This window comes from Aplidium turbinatum, chromosome 2 (assembly GCF_918807975.1).
Source record: "Aplidium turbinatum chromosome 2, kaAplTurb1.1, whole genome shotgun sequence".
Lineage (NCBI taxonomy): Eukaryota > Metazoa > Chordata > Ascidiacea > Aplousobranchia > Polyclinidae > Aplidium > Aplidium turbinatum.
Genome location: NC_137473.1, coordinates 9,719,668 through 9,740,410, shown reverse-complemented (window position 1 = coordinate 9,740,410; position 20,743 = coordinate 9,719,668). Strand labels below are relative to the sequence as shown.

The window sequence follows — 20,743 nt, the reverse complement described above, 5'->3', positions numbered from 1 at the left end:
TAGCGTAGCCAGGAATTTTGAAAGGGGGGGGTTTTGAGCACCCAACGGCGGGGGGTCTGGGGGGCCTCCCCCAGAAAATTTTGAAAAATTACTTTGAATTTGGTGCATTCTGAGAGCATTTTCAACAAAAATGTGGGTACGAATATTCCTGTAAAATGGTGCTGTCCGGTAGCATAGCAAAAGGATAAGATCATGTTTTCTTCGGCATTTTTCGGAAAAAAAAGCTAAGTCTCTGTGTTTTCTTGTTGCTAATTCCTGGCTGAGATGTTTGAATGTTTGGTATTGGCAAAACTCGCTCTTTTAATGCAATTTTGTTTAAAATTAGGCAATTTTTTTTAGACTGAAAGCATCATTCTCAATATCGTGACGTCACACGCGTGCCAAAAGGGGGGGTTGTAACCCCCAAAACCCCCCCCTTGGCTACGCCACTGGTGGAAACTACTTTTACAAAAAGTGTGTCTGTCATGTGGTGAAATACTTTTATAATAAATTATTATTTATTTGCGCCAGACAAAGCTATCCACATCCAAAACAAAACAACAGAATAATAGCCTACACAAACTGCAAATGCACCAAGGTCACGGAAAGCCACTTGGATGTCGTCAGTTTGAGTCAAATTTACATACAATGAGCGTTGGAAGAATTGAAAGTATTCAGAACGATAAAAACAACCAGATGACATTGGGTCTGATATAAAGCGATTTGAGGACTGAGGAATGTAGGCTATGCAACGGTTGAAAAACAAAAACATGTATTTCAAGAAAGCATCAAATGTTGTTATATTGTTTATTACTTAATATTTACGGGCATTAACATAACAAGGTAAATTGTGCAATATTCTGAAAGAATCATTTTAAGCAACACGTAATCGTTTTATACTGGAAGATCTAAACTTGTTCCACAACTGGGATGCGTAAAACGACATACAATAAGAGCGAAATACAATGTTTTTTTTACAGCATTTAGCAAAATGAGATTTTACATTGTTTGCAGCACAGTACCGAGAGCGTACCTGACTTGAAATATCATTTTCATCTGAGAGAGAACTCTCAATAAATACACTCAGATATTTTATGTATACAGAGTCTATGAACACAATTTCAGATGTAGGTTACAGCTATCGCAAAATGACTTCGGACCTTTCTAAATTTTCAAGAAAAACAAACACTTTCTATATATTATATACAATGAAACCTTTTATTAAAAACAATCGACTTTTCTTAATATTTTGTCATATTGCCCTTACTTTTAATGACCAATTGCTGGTGATTTAGCATGGAATAGCTTACACTTTTTAAATATTTGCAGGTCATCTCCAAACTTTATCTTTAAACTTTATCTTTAAACTTTATCTTCAAACTTTATCTCCAAACTTTATCTCCAATTATTTGCACCAAACTTTTTTGAGCTCCATCTTATTCTTGAGTGTGTCCAGATTTGGTGTCTTTTCTTTCAGTATTTGCAAGCAATTTTCAATTGGGTTCAAATCTGGGCTGTTACCAGGCCATTCAAGCACATCAATGCAATGTTCTTCAAGAAACTTCTTGATCTTTTTGGCTGTGTGACATGGTGCACCATCATGCATAAAAACCTCGCAGCCGTAAATGTGGAAGAAGTGCAGCATGTGCTCCTCCAACACTTTCTGGTAAACATCAGCATTCATTTTTTGTTCTTCGGCAAGAAATACAGGCCTGTCCTTCCTCTTTCATCAGAAAAACTTCCCTACACCGTGACTGAGTCTAGATGTTTGACGGTTGGAATGGTATAACGAGGATCAAAGCGATTGGATGATCTAGGGCGCCTCAGTGCAGTGGATCTCATTTGGAAAACCTGGAAGTTGCTTTCACCTGAAAACATTACACTCCTCCATTGCTCAGTAGTGCAGTGGGCATGTTTCTTCACAAACGCAAGACGTTTCTGCTTCATTCGCTCAGTTATAAGAGGTTTTTTGGCAGCTTTGCGGCAAGGCAAACCAAAGTTCTTCTGGGGGCGGTGCTGGATTGTTCGGATCGTCACGGTCTCCAGCACATCTGAGTGCATCTTTTTTAAGCCTAGTGCTGTCAGTTGAGGTCTTTTTTCCAGTTCTCTTTTCATAGTGCAGTCTGTACGCCTTGATGTTTTTCCTTTTCTTCCACCACCAAATTTATGCTTCAGAACTGCATTGCACTGGAAGTTTTGTTCTTTGGCATCAGTCAAAATCTTCATAATGGTGGACTTTGATCTTTCACTGCGCTGACATATTACCCTTATTTTTACTTTTTCTTGCCTCCATTGCTAGTATACAAGCTTTTTCCTCATCACTGGTGTACTTTCTAGGCATAGTAATTCACTTTCAGGATTAACGCTTGCAAAATTCTTCTCTCAAGTACAAACTCCTCTAGGCTCCTTTTCTTCTCTAAACAGTCTTTTAAGACTTTTGCCTGAAAAAAAACTGAAGCAAGAAGATGACATTGATAATTGATATTGCTTTGGTAATCTTCTTCACATTTTTCACAATCTTCGCATTATTAGTCATTTATGTTTATTGTTAGTCGTATGATCTGATGTAAAATGCACAGCTACATACCTGGCGTAAAATTTGCTGTACACAAAAAGGTCCGAAGTCATTTTGCGGTAGCTGTACCTAAATGTAGCAGAGGAGCATGTGAAAAATAAAAGTTTTTGGGTTAGAATAACATACCAAATGATTTTTAGAATTGAAAGTAATTTCATGTTCAACAGCATACTTGTGGCAAACATCTAACAAATTTTGTAAGCCACACAAACTAGGGGAGATGCAGCAAATGTCATCAGCAAACATTTAAACAAGAATTGCCGACATAGCAACCAACTTGTGTTTTATTGAGCTCATAAGAATTAAGAAAGCTGATCAATATATACGGCAAAAAGATAGGCTTAAAGAACACCCCACCTTGTCTGACTCCATTGGACACAGTAAATCATTAGGACAGGTGACCTCCCCACCTCACGAACACTGTTCGGCATTTATTTGTTGTTAGTCCATGTTTATAATTGTTTGTTAGTTGTTATATATTTGTTGTTTAGTCCATGTTTTATTTGCGCGTGTTTGGCTAACACGCGCATTAAAACACAATATGTTTTTGTGTTCAATATAACATTTTGTGTGAAAAGCATTGCCGGTTTAAGCAGCTTCATGCACGGAAGCCATAACATATTTTTCTGTTTAATATAACATTTTGTGTGAAAAGCATTGCCCTACCTGCCAAGCTGATACAATCTGCAGACTTTACTAGGAATAGCACGTAAATGAACGGGAGCCACAGTGCTCCGCACCTAAATATCTAGATGCCACAGCCCACAGTGTGCGCACCTATTTGACCGGCGCCTAACTGTCTGCGCTTAAAAGACTTGCTCCCTGCAACGTGTTGTATTGTAGCTCCACTCCATCATTGCAGACTTAGTACGTCCAACACCGGCTCGGAGTCGATTTAATGTTTTGCACTTTGCCCAAGGAGCGTTTGCTCCTGGGGGGAGGGACTCTGATGGTGGGACCTTCATTTCAGTGCATGATGGGTCATTTTCGAATTGTTGTTTCCATTGCTTAAGTCTTGTTTCTTCTTTTGTTGAGGTTAGTAGCTGGACGTGTGTTAGGAAGCTTTTTCTTGATTTCAACCGGGTTTGTGCAGCATTTTTTCCATATAGAGGATGTTTTTCATCACATGTTTGTTTTAGCCTTTCAGCTTGACTGTTAACGTCCTCTTCTTTACAAGTTGCTAAGTAAATTTTGTCATTGCCACAGACATAAGCCTACTTTCCTTCAAACAGGGTTTGTTTCTTTTTACAGATTTAGTAATACAGTCACTCCTGTCTCCTATGCGAGTTTTGTGTTGATAGGCAGTAAATGTTAATAAATGGAGAAGTGTTGTGTTGGGTTGTATGATGGGTCGGAATGCCACTTGACAGCTTACACTAAAAGAATTCGCTTTGCATCTTCTGCTGATTTATCATCCGATGAAAATGAGCTCTTACGGTTAAGTTACATTGATGGGTCAGAACCACCTTTCATTAAACGAATATGCATCCACCATAAAGCTTACTATCTGGACACTGGACAGATTTAATACAACGCAAACACTGGTATTATGCCTGGTATGAAGGACAAAATCAGCATAAAAAAGAATGACTATGAACAATAACGGCTAATTCTTTCAACTCTCAAAGAACTGTATCTGTCATTCAAAGAAAATTCTCCGGAAATCAAAATTGGCTTTTCAAAATTCTGTACGTTATGGCCGAAGTGGTGCGTCACAGCAGGTTCTCCAGGAACCAATTCGGTGTGTGTGTGCACGATCCATCAAAATGTTGTTCTTCTGCTTAATGCAGCGCAGATTGATGAGTCGTACCATGACCTGATTGACGTAATGGTATGCAATAAGCAAAACAGAAATTGCATGCTCCAGCGATGTCCTTGGTCTTCCGGATTAGATGCTGTGAACTGAAGTCTATTTTGATTGGAAAATTTGAAGATTGCTATGAGGACATCACAGTCATCACATTCAAACAGTGGTTGTCGACAGACCGAACTGAACTAATTACACAATTATCAACTGTTTCTGATTTTATATCACTTTGTTTAAACAAGTTTCTTGTGCTAGTTCCTCACCACTACCGGTACATATCAAAATCCCAGTCTTCCTACCTATAAAGCAGGAAAGAGGCGATCGACAACAACACTGTTTTGATCTTAAAGGACTTTAGTGAGAATTATACCTTCCATATCCAGGATGAAGCTCAAGGATACCATTGGAACCACAACCCATGCACTGTACAGTGTACATCCTGTCGTATGTTACTACAGAGATGAGGAAGTCGGGTTATGTCATCTCAGTCTCTGTTTTTTATCTGAGGATATGCAACATGATGTGCCAATGGTATTCCAAACTAAAAAGAAAACCATCGAATACCTAAAAATGAAAAATCCTAACGTCCAAACAGTTAAGTATTTCACGGACGGGTGTGCACACTGCACACTGTGCAGCCCAGTATAAAAATAGCAAATCCTTCCACAATCTCTGCTTCCACGAGGATGACTTTGGGATTGATGCTTTGTGGTCATTTTTTGCCACAAGTCACGGTAAATCTCCGTGCGATAGCATTGAATGAAGGGAAACAGTCATTGGTGCGATAGCCTATAATCATTTGCTTCACTAACACTTCAACACAAAAAATAATCTGCATTTTTCTTGCGCAACACCCTAGATAGCAAAACCGACTTTTTTATATATATTGTTTCAATGTTTGCAGACGGTAGCCTAAATCAATGTTAAAACCGTTGTTTTTTCGTTGGTGTCAGTTCATTTCGGAATGGCCCGATTCGGTGAGTCCGATTCGGTGAGTTCCCTATTCGGTGAGAGCTTTTTTCGGTGAGAGCCCTATTCGGTGAGTTTTTTTTTTAAATTATTGCGCGTCGTAGCCTAATTATCATTGCCGTTATAGGGGTTAGAGATAGGGGTTTTTGGGATTTGGGGGTTTGGGTTTTTGGGTTTTTTGGGAGTTTTGGGTTTTTTGGGGGTTCTGGGTTTTTTGGGAGTTTTGGGGTTTTTTGGGTTTTTGGGGTTTGAGGTTAGGGGGTTAGGGGTTTTAATTAGGCTACGGTACCCGATAATTTTAAGAAAAATCACCGAAAAAGGCTCTCACCGAATCGGACTCACCGAATAGTAGCAGACCCGTTCATTTGAATATCAATGAGAGCAAAATAAAATCTTGTCAAAGTATGTCACGCTATTACAGTGATGTACGCGCATACAAAAAATATTGACGCCGTCAGCGTAAACGCAAACGTTCGAAAAACCATACGCTGTATGCGTCAACGTAACTTGTAAAAAAAGTTGGCAGCGTCAGCGCATACACTAGCGTAAACTAATTTTGTTTGCTAGGTGCCAAACATTCACATGGTATAAACCACTCGAAACAAACAAGTTTTATTTTGAATTTCCAAGATACACAAGCATCTGAAAGTGTTCATCTGACATTTTGCTGTGTTTTGGTTCCAATATGTCTTTGCCCATTGAAAACATTCTTTCAACTGCAGCGCTGGAAGGTATTGGCGTGTTGTAGCGAAAAAAATACATTAAAAAGTATGCGTTGACGCTATGCGCTAAAAAACCGCGAAAACTTTACGGCGTAGCCTCAAGCGCAAACTATCCAAAAAAATGTGGCCGCAAGCATTAGTGTAAACAAAAAGTCTACGTCGCAAGTATGCGGCGTAGAATTTGCGGCGTATACGTACATCTCTGCGCTATTAATCTCTGGGGTATTGGAACAGTGACTGCATTGTGTGAGTCTCCACTTTGTTAGTTTCCACTGCAGAGTTAACCACCATCAAATTGAGACAACGTTTAACAGGAAAAGGTTTAGAAAGGTTTCGAAACACAGCAGTGCAGCATTTTTTTTATGTTGTAATGGGCATAATTTCTGCTCAAAACAATACTTTGGCATTATTGACCGTTTGAATCATTATCTTTGACATAAATGTTCTAAATTGTTATGGAATAGAAACTATTCCAGAATAGATTCGAATCCTCAACTATTCAAAAATGCTAGGCTTGATGTTTCCTGCAATAGTCGAATGATTTCTGCTTTGATTTTTACATGTATTGGTTCCATGAAAATTCTTCGAAAATGAGTAATTTTTTTACTTAATATTGGAAAGAAGCGGGAGTGCGACAAAAAAATGTAGTGCCTTTTTGCTACCGCTACATTGAAAAAAGGTACCAGTAACACTGCTGCTGCAGCCACTACTTCAACAATTTCGCTAGTTCTACCAAAAAAGTATATACCAGTGCCACAAAAGTAGCACGCTATTGCCCAATGCCCACCTTTAGTTTCTATGCAGTGTTTTACTGTTCTAGCTTTGTGGGAGTGGGTGATCATACATATAATGTAATACTATGTAATCATATGTAGTGTTAATGAGTAGGTTGGTGTGGTTGTGTAAATATATAATTTAAAGAAAGCTATTTATCAATGTGCATTTTCAACTTTTTGGTTTTGCAAATTTTTTGTATTATTGTAGCCTCTGAGTTCATGTGTTTGTATTTTTCGCTCAACTGCGCCAGTAATAAATTGATGAGTTCATAATTTTCTGTCATGGCCAACTTGGCGTAAGACAATTTACTGCGGCCAACTTGTCCTAGGAATACCTCAATGCATATTATGCTGCATAGTGCATAACACCTTTATTCAATAAAAAAAATGTTTGCTGTGTTGTCGATGCAATTTTCTATATTGCACATATGGTAAATAGTTCTTATTGTGAAGATTCGAACATTCAAATTTGATCTTTGGGTTAAATGCAGTAAAGGCCAGATTAGTATATACAATAATACAGTTAGCCTACGTATAGGGATGGGCAATATAGAATTTCGAATAGTTGCAATGCGAATATCTAATTATTCGAATTGAAATGACATCTCGAATCGAGTTTTCCAAACCGAAATGAAAATATCCGCTTTTCCAACTACCAAATTTTTTTATCGATTTTTCGCCGATCAATTAAATTCAGCTCAGCGATGGCTATTTGCTTTAGCGAAAATGACCAGCCAGCTCTTTTTCTTTACCAGTGCAGTTTGTAGACGTCGGAAGACCGTTATGCTGTAGATTTGCATCAATTTTCATCGTACGAAACATTGAACACAATTCAACTTTGGGTGAGATTACCGCTACACCTAGTGTCGGAAGTTCTGCAACAATGCAGCAATCCAATGAAATTTATGATCTATTGAGCTCCGTTGTTGAAGCAGCCAATACTTCAGCATCAAGTAACGACGACAACGAACAGCTTTCAGCAATTTAAAAAAAGGAATGAAACTGTTCGTCAACCATTTATTTTAATATTAACTGCAGACAGTGCACACCGTTTCGACCTTCCGGTCTAATCAGTGCAGTAGGTACACTGGTATAGCCATAGAATATATACCAAGTATACACCTCCATGTGACATATTCCTATTTGTGGTACGTAAGCACCAAAAATAGTACTACTGCCAACCTTGCCAAAGTGCTCAAACTGCAAGCAGTGAGCTTTGCGCAATGCATAGCAAGGTGCCTTCAGTAAAGTGCTCAATCGGCATAAGCCAAGAGCGTCCATAACTGCAGACAGTGCACACCGTTTCGACCTTCCGGTCTCCTCAGTGCAATAATATATGCTCTTCTGAAGTAGAATAATTTAAACTATCACAAACTGTTTTAGATGAGAATCCACATTTATTCTGACATTGTCAATCAGGCATGACTGACTTTTTTGGGAGCTAGATCAGGCAGTGACTACTTATCTAGCATTGCAATACACAGAACCATGTTGCTGTAAACAACTAAAACATGCAAAATTAAATTCAATTTTGAAACAAAATTATCATGTTTCATCAAGCTACCCACTTTTATTGACAAACAAGCACAGTGAGTAGGCGGTAGGCGTATGTAGCATGGGCTACAGTGCATATAAGCACTTGACAAAATAGACTGCTGAACATATAATACACCCAGTTACAGTACACTTATTAATAAAAGATCTCTGGATATTTTTACTCTGGATTATGTACTAACTGTCATGGAAACATTTTACAGAAAACATGTTGCACAAAACTAGCACATTGGGAACAACAGTGTAACAACCAATTGCACAGTTAGTTTGCTTAATTATAATATATACTATTGATTTTATGCTGCTTTGTGTAGTTACTGTTTTATTGACAAAATGCATCATTGTTAGCTACACGTGGACTTCAAATGTTGTGATCACACTTCATTACATTGTGCTCCATATCATATTTGCGTAAAAAAATAAACTATATATCTTTTATTTCTTTAGTTATACTTTAAGTTAATTTCTAACCATAGTTTTGTTTGGTTCCATTTATAACGGATGAACATGGAAAGCACGGTAAGAATAGTTTGTGTATACTACTACTTATGCATGTCTGTAGTTAAAATTGTGACATTTAATGTAAGTAATGCAATTAAAATAGAAAGCATAAATTTGCTGTGTTTGCTTAACTGCTTTGTTGTTCTTTACTGTCTAACTACAATAATTGTTGCTTTGCTGTGCTTCATTTACCACATGTGCATTCATTTACCATTCTTTAGGTTCGTACCATGTTTGATTTTGATGGAGATACGGTCAATGGAGAACTGTCTTTTGCAGAGAATGAAATCTTGACTATTACAAATAAGGTATGGTAACATTGAAGTTGAAGGGTTATTTATTCATTGTGTTGATATGCAAGAAATTGGTTTACATATGTTTGTGCAAAACTGCATATAGCATGTTTATTGACATAACAGGGTTTACATTTTCATTAACCTTCAGTATTGTACTAAGCCTATTCACTGAATCAACAATGTTAGTGGGCAAACTCTAAGTGTTCTCTATATCTGAACAATGTCAATAAAAAGTGGCAAAGCACAACCGAGAAATAAACCAAACGATATGTAAAAAGCAAGAAAGAATGGGGCCTAATTTGAAACTTAAGCAATGGCCCAGTAGAATCGAAACTTTGTTATGCTACCAGCATTATAATGGTTAATGCAGTTAATAAAACACAGGACAAGCCATGCTAGACAGGTAGTCACCATCTGATCTAGCCCCCTGAAGAAGTCAGTCGTGTCTGATTGACAAAACGTTGGAATAAAAGCAGATTGTCACCGTATACATCTTGTGATAATTCAGCTTAGTATGCACCAGAAGAAAGCATAATATCATGTCACTTACTCTCTTACATTATTTTTCGTTGTCTCTAATCACAAGACAATGAAATAAACTGCTTCACCTACTTGTTGGTATTGCGCTATCAAGTATCAGACATAAGCAGCTGATCAGAGATGCTAAAATAAACATGGACAAACTGTTGCACAGACCTGGTGAATAAAAAAAAAATGGTTACTAACGAATAGCTGTTCTTTATCCTCCACGCAAAGTAAGCATGATACGAACAACTCAAGAATGACCTAGCCCACATCGAAGGGTAGGTTTTGCTATTTGAGTCTGTTCACAGAGAGAGGTCCTTTAGCAAAGGCGAAATCTCTAAACTATAGGCTAAAGCTCTAAACGTTTTTGTACCAACTCCATTCAACTTTACAATTGTGAAGTAGAGATACAAGGCAGGCACAGTTATATGCTTCTGTGACAATGAAGCATAAAATTATTTTTTTTTTCAACTTCTCTCCAGATGCCGAATGTGCGGACTTTCATTGCAGCACTTTGTGCCAGAAGAATGTGCCAATTTGTGAATTCTCAATAAAATTTAGAGAGTAGAAGAAAGTTTTATGTTTTCTACTTTTATTGAGTCAAGATTCTAAATTTGGTTAATACGCCACAGATTGACAACATACTTAGGCGATGGAGTTGAAAACTGAAGGGTTCCACTTACTGCTCTGGGTGGTAATCTGAGAGCACACAAATTTTGGGCACTCTAGTCTAGCTTCTGTTTTCTAAAACATGTTATCAGAGCAGACACTCTTTAAAATAAATATGCACTATATGATTGAACTTCATATCCCAGTTAACATAAAACTATACAACTGTGACTTGTGTCATTTTTCAGTGACATCTCGTTCACTCTATAGTGCAGCACCCAAGCATTTTCCTTGTTTCAACTAAGACAACACACCATGTATATTTTAGGATGTGGGCGAAGGATGGTGGATGGGTAAGAAGGCAGATGGAACAATTGGTCTGTTGCCAGAATCCTATGTGCAGGTTTGTACCTGACTTGAACCAAAGCATTTTGCTAGTTTGTTGACCTAGCATTATCAACTGTTGTATGTTAGTAAGTTCTTTGTTGATTGGTATGTCGCTATACTTCAATGGCACGCTTTTTAAGGACAAGGTCAGCGTCTTTGTTTGTTCAATATGCAGTACCGTACAGATGTTGAATCTATGTAAACATGACAGATTTTGCTGACTGGGATGTTGCCTGCTTGTTACAACTCAACCAGCAAATCTGTCCTTTTTTGAATTGACTCAACAAAGTCAACATCTAAGAACGTTTAATCAATATGGAAAAAGACTAATTCGACTGAGGTCAACCAGTGGTTATGTGATCACCTAAAGCACTCAGCAACTCTACCCGTCATTCATCATGTAGCTGTAGTACACGCTGAAACCTTTAAAGCCCCTGGGTATTCAGCATTCGCAGTTATGATTAAGATAAGCTAGCAAATGGTTCCCCGCATGCATTGCTTTGGCACTCAAGCATGCATACACAGTGTTTCCTCGCACCAAGCCTACATGTCATGACCAAGCTAGCAAGATCAGTCATTTTTATATTGATTCAACGTTTGTATGAAAGTGTTATTTCTATGTGTGCGTATCCCACGGAAGCAATAGATTGATGGTCGTTTACCAATCAAAAGATCTTTTTTGAGAATCAAGTTTCAAAACGCTTTCTTGTGAAATGAGGAGTTCTGAGTTGTTAATTGGCTGTTGTGCCTCCCTTGAACAAATCGATACTTGAAAATTGAATCTCAAGCTGCATTAAATACTTGATTCAAAGTTTTATCGATTCCTTTTTGGAAAAAAAGTTTATGCTGGTTTCGATCAGATAATGTTAACGGTTTATCTACGCTGTGCCTATTCATCTCCAACCTGGTTTGTAGAAGCAAATAATTTACCAAAGCTACAAGTTCTACAACATAAAAATCCATCCACACAGAACGCTGATAGCAACCTAATTTTTGGGACATCACTTTTCCACCGTTGACAGTATTGCTGCCATAAAGTGCAGAGTACTTTCACAGTAATATTCATATATTTTTACGTTGCAGGATGTTTCTACAGAAGCTCCCGCAGCTCAGGTGCGCATTGGTGTGCTTCATAAAATAAGCGATCGTTCCACTTTAATTTTAAAACATGAAAGAGCCTCTAGAAAAATGGTTTCTCATACTAACAGTAACCATGGCCACCTGGAGATGCGGCCTGATTTGTCACATTTTGCAGATTTTGATTACAGCTACTGCTAGTGTTTGACTGACATTTTCTGAGATTATTTTACTTTTTACTGTCTCCTAATGATATAAAAGCTTTTTGTTGCCTTGGGGAAGCAATAGCAAATGAGAAAAAGGACGCTGAAAAACGCTGAATCAGACTGTTATTGAAAAATTAACAGTCTGACCAAAATCTTCGAAATCAAATTTTCTTTGCTTTTCAACATGTGAGGATGTTAAAACCTATTGTGTCATCTCAGGAAAACAGTAAAGAAAGCGTAATAATATAATTTTTAGAAAAAATTATTTAAACATTCGCCCATAGTTAGAAAAATCTGGAAATTTCTACAAAATGTGACAAATCAGGCCGTACCTTTAGGTAGCCATGCAGTAACAAATTGTCTAGTTTAAACTACATTTTTTTATTTAATCGTATTTTGCACATGTCATACTATTGAACTTTTAAATGACATCGATGGTTTTGGTTTATAAGGTTGATTGATACCATTTATCGGAAGTACAGTAGCTACTTCCTATTACCTTATGTTAACCAAACACAATTCTACTAAGATACAAAAACATAGTCGTGTTTCTTTATGTAAGCGTTTACGTAATGCACAGGCAGAAAAATCTGTCGTTTTGACATTGATTCAACGTTTACAGATAGTGCATGCATGTACTACTGCTTGTCTGTAGACGTTATATCTATGTAAAAATGACGGATTCTGCTGTCTGGAGACTCTGGTGGCTAGATAATGGAATTACCCAACTTCAAACTGAGATCGCCTCTTTCAAAAGTTAGTCGTTGTATTCTCGTTTTTTTACTTTAGCCTCTTTCCCTGTCAATGCCCTGAAGTGAAATATTTTTTATTCATTTACGGTAATTTAAACAAGCTGCGAAACGTAGTAAACAAAGGCCGTTTTTGATTTTTTAGAGATTGGAAGACGAAATTTTTGTTTAATTCAGAGATTTGCTAAGTCTTTTTATTTACAGAAAGTCTCAAGTGTAATGCTGACACTGTAATGTGTAATTTTTCAAGTGTAAGTTTAACTTTTGTGAGGTAAGCTCAGCTGTGTGCTTAGCATTGATCTTCCCGAGTTTGGAAGGGCTTCCTTACATTTTGTGTTCGAATTCGATATGTGAAAAATTCCAGACCAAAGTTGCTTTTTCACTCAACGCAAATCCGACCCTTGTACATATATTGAACGACTGCGAACGTCGAATATATGTAAAAAGACCAAATTTCGCAAACTCGGTATTACTCTAGCTTGCCAAGCTATGCCCGCTTTACGCTTGCAATCGTAATGCTGTTGCCCGTATGCCAAACAAGTTTTACAGAAAAAGAAACCACCCCAAGCATGCTGAGTTCTGCACTTTAACTAACACTTTAACTTAAACTAACTTAACGAAAACTTTAACTAACAAACGGAGCCTTTTATTTTGTATTCAATGCTATTGCTACCCCAAGCTAACAAAAAAGAAATCCCTATTTTTTGCTTTGATTGAACATCTGAAGACGTTGAATCAATGCAGAAAGGACTCAGTTTGTGCAGAATAATCAAGTTTATTCTCATATCTGACCCTAGGAAGCCGTTCTCCCTGTGGACCCCCCAACACAACCGTACCAGCAAGAAGAGGTAACTTAACATTGCATTGATTTTGGTTGACGTACGAATGAGTGAATTATATACAGCTCTGTGTGTCCTTCGCACAAGTACCAGTCAAATATTTTCTATTAGACGATCAATATAAAGTCAGGAAACAGCTTAAAAACAGGAAACGAGTGTATGAACGAACTTGATTGGCAATTTGTATACGGTCCTAATACTTAAGTTGATCTGTATTCCTTTAAGTAAATTAGTTCATTGATTTTGTTGCCAAATTAATTCCTTGCTGCGAGTTATTAATTAGGAAGCACGCTTTGATTTGCGAATTATTTCAATTTCTGTCAATCACTCGAATTCACTAGAATTATATTTAAAGTGTCTGAAATAACCTTATGAAAATATCAAATTGCATGTTATCCTTAGATAGTCATGGTGAGGGTGGGCCAATAAAGTTTTTAACAGAAATAGTTATTTTTTGAAAAGTTTTTGAAAATTTCATCTACAAAACTATCACGGAAGCACCAAAAACCTGAGTGAGGGAGGCTGTTCACTGTTCAGGCATTTAGTTCAATGACATGAGATGCTCTTTTGGTGTAAACTGACTAAGCTAAACTATCTCAGGATGTTTCATTTGCTAATTTGCATTTATTTCGACGTTTTGTTAATCAGAAACGTCGATGTAAATATAGATTATCGCCTGAAACACCTTGTGATAGGCTGGAGTGAAACTTTTTTTTTTGTTTTTTACAAAAGAGGGTGTCTAAAAAGCTGGCTTACCACCTAAAAACACATCCCAAACAATTTTTAGTTGGTTGCACCCAAAACTCAGCCGGCTACCCCCCTAAACTATCATAATGTGATAGTTTAGCTTAGTTTACACCAGAAGAGCGTCTCGTGTTTTTTAAATTATTTACGCATCGAAATTTTTCCTATTTTTACTCTCTCTGATGGCGATGTTCAACCCAAGTACGGTAGTAGTATTTTCTGAGTTTCCCCCACCTTGTATTACAACTATCCCTGGCAGCAAAATATGTCATTTGCAGACGTTAATTCAATGTAAAATGGACGGATTTTGCTGTCAGCAACCCTATGCTTGAAGTACAGTAACTTACTATAAACGCATCCAAAGAACAACTCCATACTAACAGCAACATGAACGTGAATGTGACTTATCAAAATATCTTACCAATGTTCATAAAATATGCTGAAAACTATATCTCTGGTTCAAACCATCGTATCTGGATATTTATTAAGGATATCGTGGTTGTGTGTCACACCGGTTTGTGCATCAATTGCAGAACACAACTTGTATGATACCATTTTTTAATCTTGAAAACTTTTTGAAGTCAACGCAATATGGTAGCATGACAGACCTTTCAACGTAAAGAAAAACACCCTTTACATTGAGTCGCACAATGGAAAAACTCAGTTTTATCTTTTAAGCCTCATCGAATCATAGCAAAGATATAAACGGTTTGCTCAATGGTAAAGGATAGTTTTTACATTTCAAGGGTTGCCATTCTATTGCATAGCGCTGGTTCCATAGTTATTGCTGATTCATCGATTGAGCTAAAAGGTAATAGTCCGGCAGCCCGTGACGTTTTTGTAACATCATAAGGTACAAAAGGTTTGAGTGTTTTATCAACCTTGCCCCACTGTGGGATGTTCAGAAACCCACATCCGAGGTTTCACTGCTGGGGCGTTTGGGGGCTACGGCCCGGTGAAAAACCCATTTTGGGGGTCAAAAAAACATCATAAGGTACAAGAACAAAACCTACGCCAGAGTTTATGCCTTCACTTGTAGACTTTGGAACAAGTCGATCTGGGTGCCCCAGGTGGGGCATTCCCGAATAAGGGACCCCCAAAGTTGGGGCAAAATACGTAAAAATAACATCATAAGGTACAAAGATGGAACTTCTTTCATCAGTTGGGGCATGTTCCACTGAGTTCGAAACAACTTTTCTTATGGCCCCAAGGTGGGGCTTGACCTCATTTTGGGGGTATAACCCCTAAAATTCACAAAATTAACATCATAAGGTACATGGATGAAACCAAGTGTAGGTGATAGTACCTCACTTACGGACTTCAGAACATTAAAATTTGGTCGCCCCAAGTGGGGCATTCCCGAATAAGGGGCCCCCAAAGTTGGGGCAAAATACGTAAAAATAACATCATAAGGTACAAAGATGGAACTTCTTTCATCAGTTAGGGCATGTTCCACTGAGTACGAAACAACTTTTCTTATGGCCCCAAGGTGGGGCTTAACCTCATTTTGGGGGTATAACCCCTAAAATTCACAAAATTAACATCATAAGGTACATGGATGAAACCAAGTGTAGGTGATAGTACCTCACTTACGGACTTCAGAACATTAAAATTTGGTCGCCCCAGGTGGGGCATTCCCGAATAAGGAGCCCCAACGCTGGGACAAAATACGTAAAAATAACATCATAAGGTAGGCTACAAAAATGGAACTTTTATCATCAGTTGGGACGCGTTCCACCGAGTTTGAAAAAACTTTTCTTGTGGCTCCAAGGTGGGGCTTAACCTCATTTTAGAATATACAACCCCAAATTCAAGGTTGTAGCCTATTTGGATGGAACCAAGTGTTTGCAAAACGTCAAAATTTGTTTTGCTTCACCTGAGGATTTTTCCTAGCACAAAGACTGATACCGGGTGCGAAAGTCATAATTCCTTAAGCAACTATAATTTAATATTTCACCGGTTAAAGACTGTAGTGTACAGTAGCATACGTACATGTGTTAGCAAGAGTACCTGTGTGCAGGCCCGGATTAAGGTCAAATGGGGCCCCTGTGCTAATGAATTTTATGGGGCCCTTACCAGCTTACGTGGAGCGTAATGGAAGTAAACTGGTTTCGCTTGCAGAGGAAACCGAGCTTAGGTAGGTTAGATAACTTTGAAATCGCACGTGATCAATGATTAAATAAGCATGTGCAAATTAAGTCAACAATGTTTACGTTATAATGGATGCAAAATCACACACATTAAATCAACGAAACCGTGCAAGGGAAAACATTGTAGCAAGGGACCACTGTTAGTAGGCTACTGTACTGCACACTACACTGCAAATTGCAATGAAAGATTATTCTGAATTTCCATTCTAAACTGCTCTTTCATTCACTACTAACTACCAATAGGGTTTAGAAAACTATTATAAAATTCAGTCGAACGACGTTTTTTTGGCTTTCTTTGCTGCAAAGTCTGTAAGGATAGCATCAAAATTAAGAAGTCGCAATTTATCACACTCTATGCTGAGAAGGCTCTGATTAGCCAACCGCTCTTGTGTCATTGTAGACCGAAGTACGTTTTTGATTCTTTTCAGCTTAGAGAATGATCTTTCTCCAGAACAGTTAGTGACCATGAAACAAAAAAACAACCTAAGAATTGTTTCTACATTAGGGAAAGCAGCTTCAACTTTGTCATTCTTTATTATCTGGCACATATTCAGGAAAATTTTGTTATTTTATTTATTTCATTTTTAGGAAAAGTGGGGCCCTTTGTCTGCGGGGCCCCTGTGCTTTAGCACACCCTAGCACAATGGTTAATCCAGGCCTGCATGTGTGTTACATACGATCTGGCTATTGCAAAACATTCCCTCATCATTCAAGAGCAAGAAAGTCCAAAATGTGACCGCTTGTTCATATTACTGGGTGGTTTCCACATTTCCATGGCGTTCTTTAAAGCTATGGGTAAGTACTTGGATGGTTCAGGTGGTCCATACATCCTAACAGAAGCTGGTATTCTTGCCGAAGGATCCCTTAACGGATTTCTGCTTGGTACTCATTACAATAGCTGCAAACGAATACACGTTCTTTTCGGAACAGCATTAGAAATCTTGCATTTTAATCAATTCTTGTTACAATGCCCTGCTCCTGAAAATCTGGACGAAGAACTATGTCGTTTATGTATTCGTCCATCCCAGTCAACGATTGGCTTTTTGGATGACGATGTTAAAGACTTTTTGAGTTCCTACCAAGAATTTTCAAGAAAAACCGAAACAGGAGAAAATGGCAAGACTGCCCAGTACTGGTATGGATACTTAAAACTTGTCAAGACGTACCTACTCTTTGCTCGGAGTATTCATTCTGCAAATCATCAGTTGTTTGTGCACTGCATAGGAGAGATGTCAAGCGTGTTCTTCATTTTCAACCAACCAAATTATGCAAGATGGATTTTGCGACTGCAGGATAACATGCTAAAAATGGAAGCAACTCACCCTGAAATAAGTGATCTGTTTGAACAAGGCATCTTGTCCGTAAAAAGAACTCAAATAAACTTCTGCGGATGTGCTGTTGATCAAACTTTGGAGCAAACAATCAATGCAGAATCTGCCAATCGACTCACTGGGATTTCGTCTTTCACCAATTCAATTGGTGCCAGACAGAGATGGGCACTTACCCACTTTATGCGCCGATCGATCCTTTACAACTTCTATGAAGATCTGGGGATGACATCAGCAAAGGAAGCCTCATTTGACCTTCGTCCTTCAAGCACCGATAGAGACCGCAAACATTTGGATAAACTAATGCAAAAAAATAAGCAGTACAGTTAATCCATTTAATGCAAGCTTCGATGTATCCTTTCTATTCAATTTTAGCACAGGAAAAGCAGTCGCTCCTGCCACTTCAAATTTTCTTTTGAATGTTTTTCAAAAAGGAACTGAGGATAGAAACAAATTTATAAGTCAATGCCACCAGGACGCTAGCACCTTCAACAAGCCAACACGTAGAAACAAAATCTGCAACTTTGCTTCTAAAACTGCCGTTGTGAAAAGCATAACCCGCGAAGGCAAATTTTCTAAGTTGAGAATGAAACGCAATTTGATGGAAAGGCTTCTATGTTCAGCAGTAGATCACAAGGTAGGGGAAGGTGGGGATGGTTCGGACACTTTTTTGAAATTTGGCCGTAAAAATTTTTTTAAACTTTTTTGAAGCTTAAATTTTATGTCAACCTATAGCTACGTCTTTCATGAAAAAAGGGTGCACAGCATAGATTTCTCAACATTTGTTTTCTTATTAATTTTCCTAAAATGCTGACATCACTAAATTGTTCGAACCTACCCCAATGAGGGGGTAGGTTCGGACAAGATATGGGGCTATATCGGACAAACCAAAATATGGTTGAAAATAGTCTTGAATAACATGTATTGTACCAATAATATTTACAAAGAAATCCTGCAATTGTTTCATGTTGAAGGCAATAACAAAATATCAAAAAAATTACAGAAGGTCTATAGCCTAGGGGATACCCCGGACACTTAGATTATTATGTCCGCGGTATCCCCATGATCACGTGTAGCAAACAATGGCGGATTTCTACTAGTACAAAATGCTCTGCTAGAAAACTCTTTTGCTGTAAAGAACCTGCTATCTACAACATATATACTACACTAAAGGTTAAAAGCTTTACTGCACAAACTTTTTTATAAAAGCTTACGACGTTCACTGAAAATATTACGTCTTTGAGAAAAAAATCTAAACATCTAAATTTGAACAACTGAAGTTCTTAAAGCAGTCCTAACGCAGGTGGCAACTTTCACCCAATGGTGAAAGTTGGCGTGCAAACTGCGTGGCGATGTGAAAAGTAAACCGGAAGTTGCTTGTCCGGGGTATCCCCTTGTCCGAACCATCCCCACCTTCCCCTAGACGTGGAATTGATGCTGTCTTACCCCCTCACACCAGTACCACTGTATTTGTGCCATATGGATGCAACGATGAAATCAACCCAAAAGTCAATGCTTTTGAAGGCTCTTGAAATCGATAGTATGTTTCTTCTTCACACTCTTGGAGATTTGCCGATGACGTTCGGAGGTGTTGCAAAGACGACTTTGAAGAAATTGTGCAGACACAGTGGGAAAACAATACACGTTGTTTTCGATAGAACTGTATCGCCTGTCCATGAAACTGTATCGATAGAACTGTATCGCCGTTGTTTTCAATAGAACTGTATCGAACTGTCCATGAAAGGTGCCGAGCGAGATCGCCGAGCAATTCATGGCTTCCGCGATCAGCAATACGTCATCGAAGGAGAGGCCATAAAACAACCTGTTAATTTTGCAGCCGCATGAGGAATGACAACTTTAGGCAAGCATTGGTGCATTTTCTTGTTAATTCTTGAAAATCAGATGAGTATTCCAGCTTTCTCGACTTAAGGTTCTTTTATGCTACACTTGATGAAAAATGTTATGTTTATCGAAAAGATGGCGAAAAAATGTTGTGTGGTGAAGAGGAGTCCTTGTTATGCTACCACGAAGAAGCAGATACGCGCCTAATGTATACCACATCGTCACCGCATGCCAAGATGTGAAAAATGTGGTAGTCCGCTCTAATGACACGAATGTTCTGATTATATTGTTGGGAAATTTGTCGTTTGTACAAAAAGACGTAACATATGGATGGAAGGTGGTGTAAAGGCAAACAACACTCTGAGATATATTGATGTATCAAAGCTTGGCAGTACTTTATCTCCAGACATGCTTCGGTCGCTTCCCGGTTTTCATTGCTTTACAGGCTGTGATCATACAGCTGCTTTTTCGGGTAAAGGGAAGGCTCGACCCCTTAATATATTGGAGAAAAATGTGCATGCTCAACATGCCTTTGCTGCTTTGGGGTATTCTAAAAATCTTGATGAAAACATTGAAAAAGGCATTGAAAAATTTGTGTGCCAGATGTGTGGATGTAAAAGTGGTCATTGCGTTAATGAATTACGATTTAAAAAATTCATTGAGACATACAAACCGAAAGGTTCCAATCCATTGCGACGACGGAAAGGTTCAGATGGAAGCAACTTTCCCCTGAGCAAAACTGTGCTCCATCAGAAAATACTCAGAGCGAATTACATTTGTGGCATTTGGAATCATGCTGCTGAAAAAGGAAGCTTTTTCCAGACACCACTTGAAAGCGGCTGGCGTTTGGAAGATGGTAAATTCACTGGTTTGGTTTCATGGAGATCCAGTTCCGTCCACGCTGGACAACGTTCTGCAAAGTGAGAAGGGTTTGGACCAACACGGAACAGAATCAGATCATGAAACAACAGAAACGGATGAATGCGACTTTTCTGACGACGAACCTGCAAACCTTTAATGAATAGATGTTTTTGCCTTTCTCCACCTCAAGCATAAATAAACTGTAGGCTATAGCCTACATAAGCAACTTTTTACCTTTATTCTTGTA

The 20,743-nt window shown here is 38.2% G+C and overlaps 1 protein-coding gene across 4 annotated transcripts in view; it reads left to right on the top strand.

Moving 5' to 3' along the window:
* Positions 1–8,828: 8,828 nt before the first annotated feature.
* Positions 8,829–20,743, top strand: part of LOC145765531 (sorting nexin-33-like) — a 28,425-nt gene continuing 16,510 nt past the window's right edge. For 2 of the 4 annotated variants that reach the window (XM_082577366.1, XM_082577365.1), the window contains exons 1-5: positions 8,829–8,901; positions 9,105–9,191; positions 10,642–10,716; positions 11,784–11,813; positions 13,530–13,580. In XM_082577366.1, the coding sequence (XP_082433492.1) occupies positions 8,884–8,901; positions 9,105–9,191; positions 10,642–10,716; positions 11,784–11,813; positions 13,530–13,580 (261 nt within the window). In that variant the 5' untranslated portion in view covers positions 8,829–8,883. The remainder of the gene's footprint in view (positions 8,902–9,104; positions 9,192–10,641; positions 10,717–11,783; positions 11,814–13,529; positions 13,581–20,743) is intronic. The other 2 variants (XM_082577368.1, XM_082577367.1) reach the window with 2 other exon arrangements.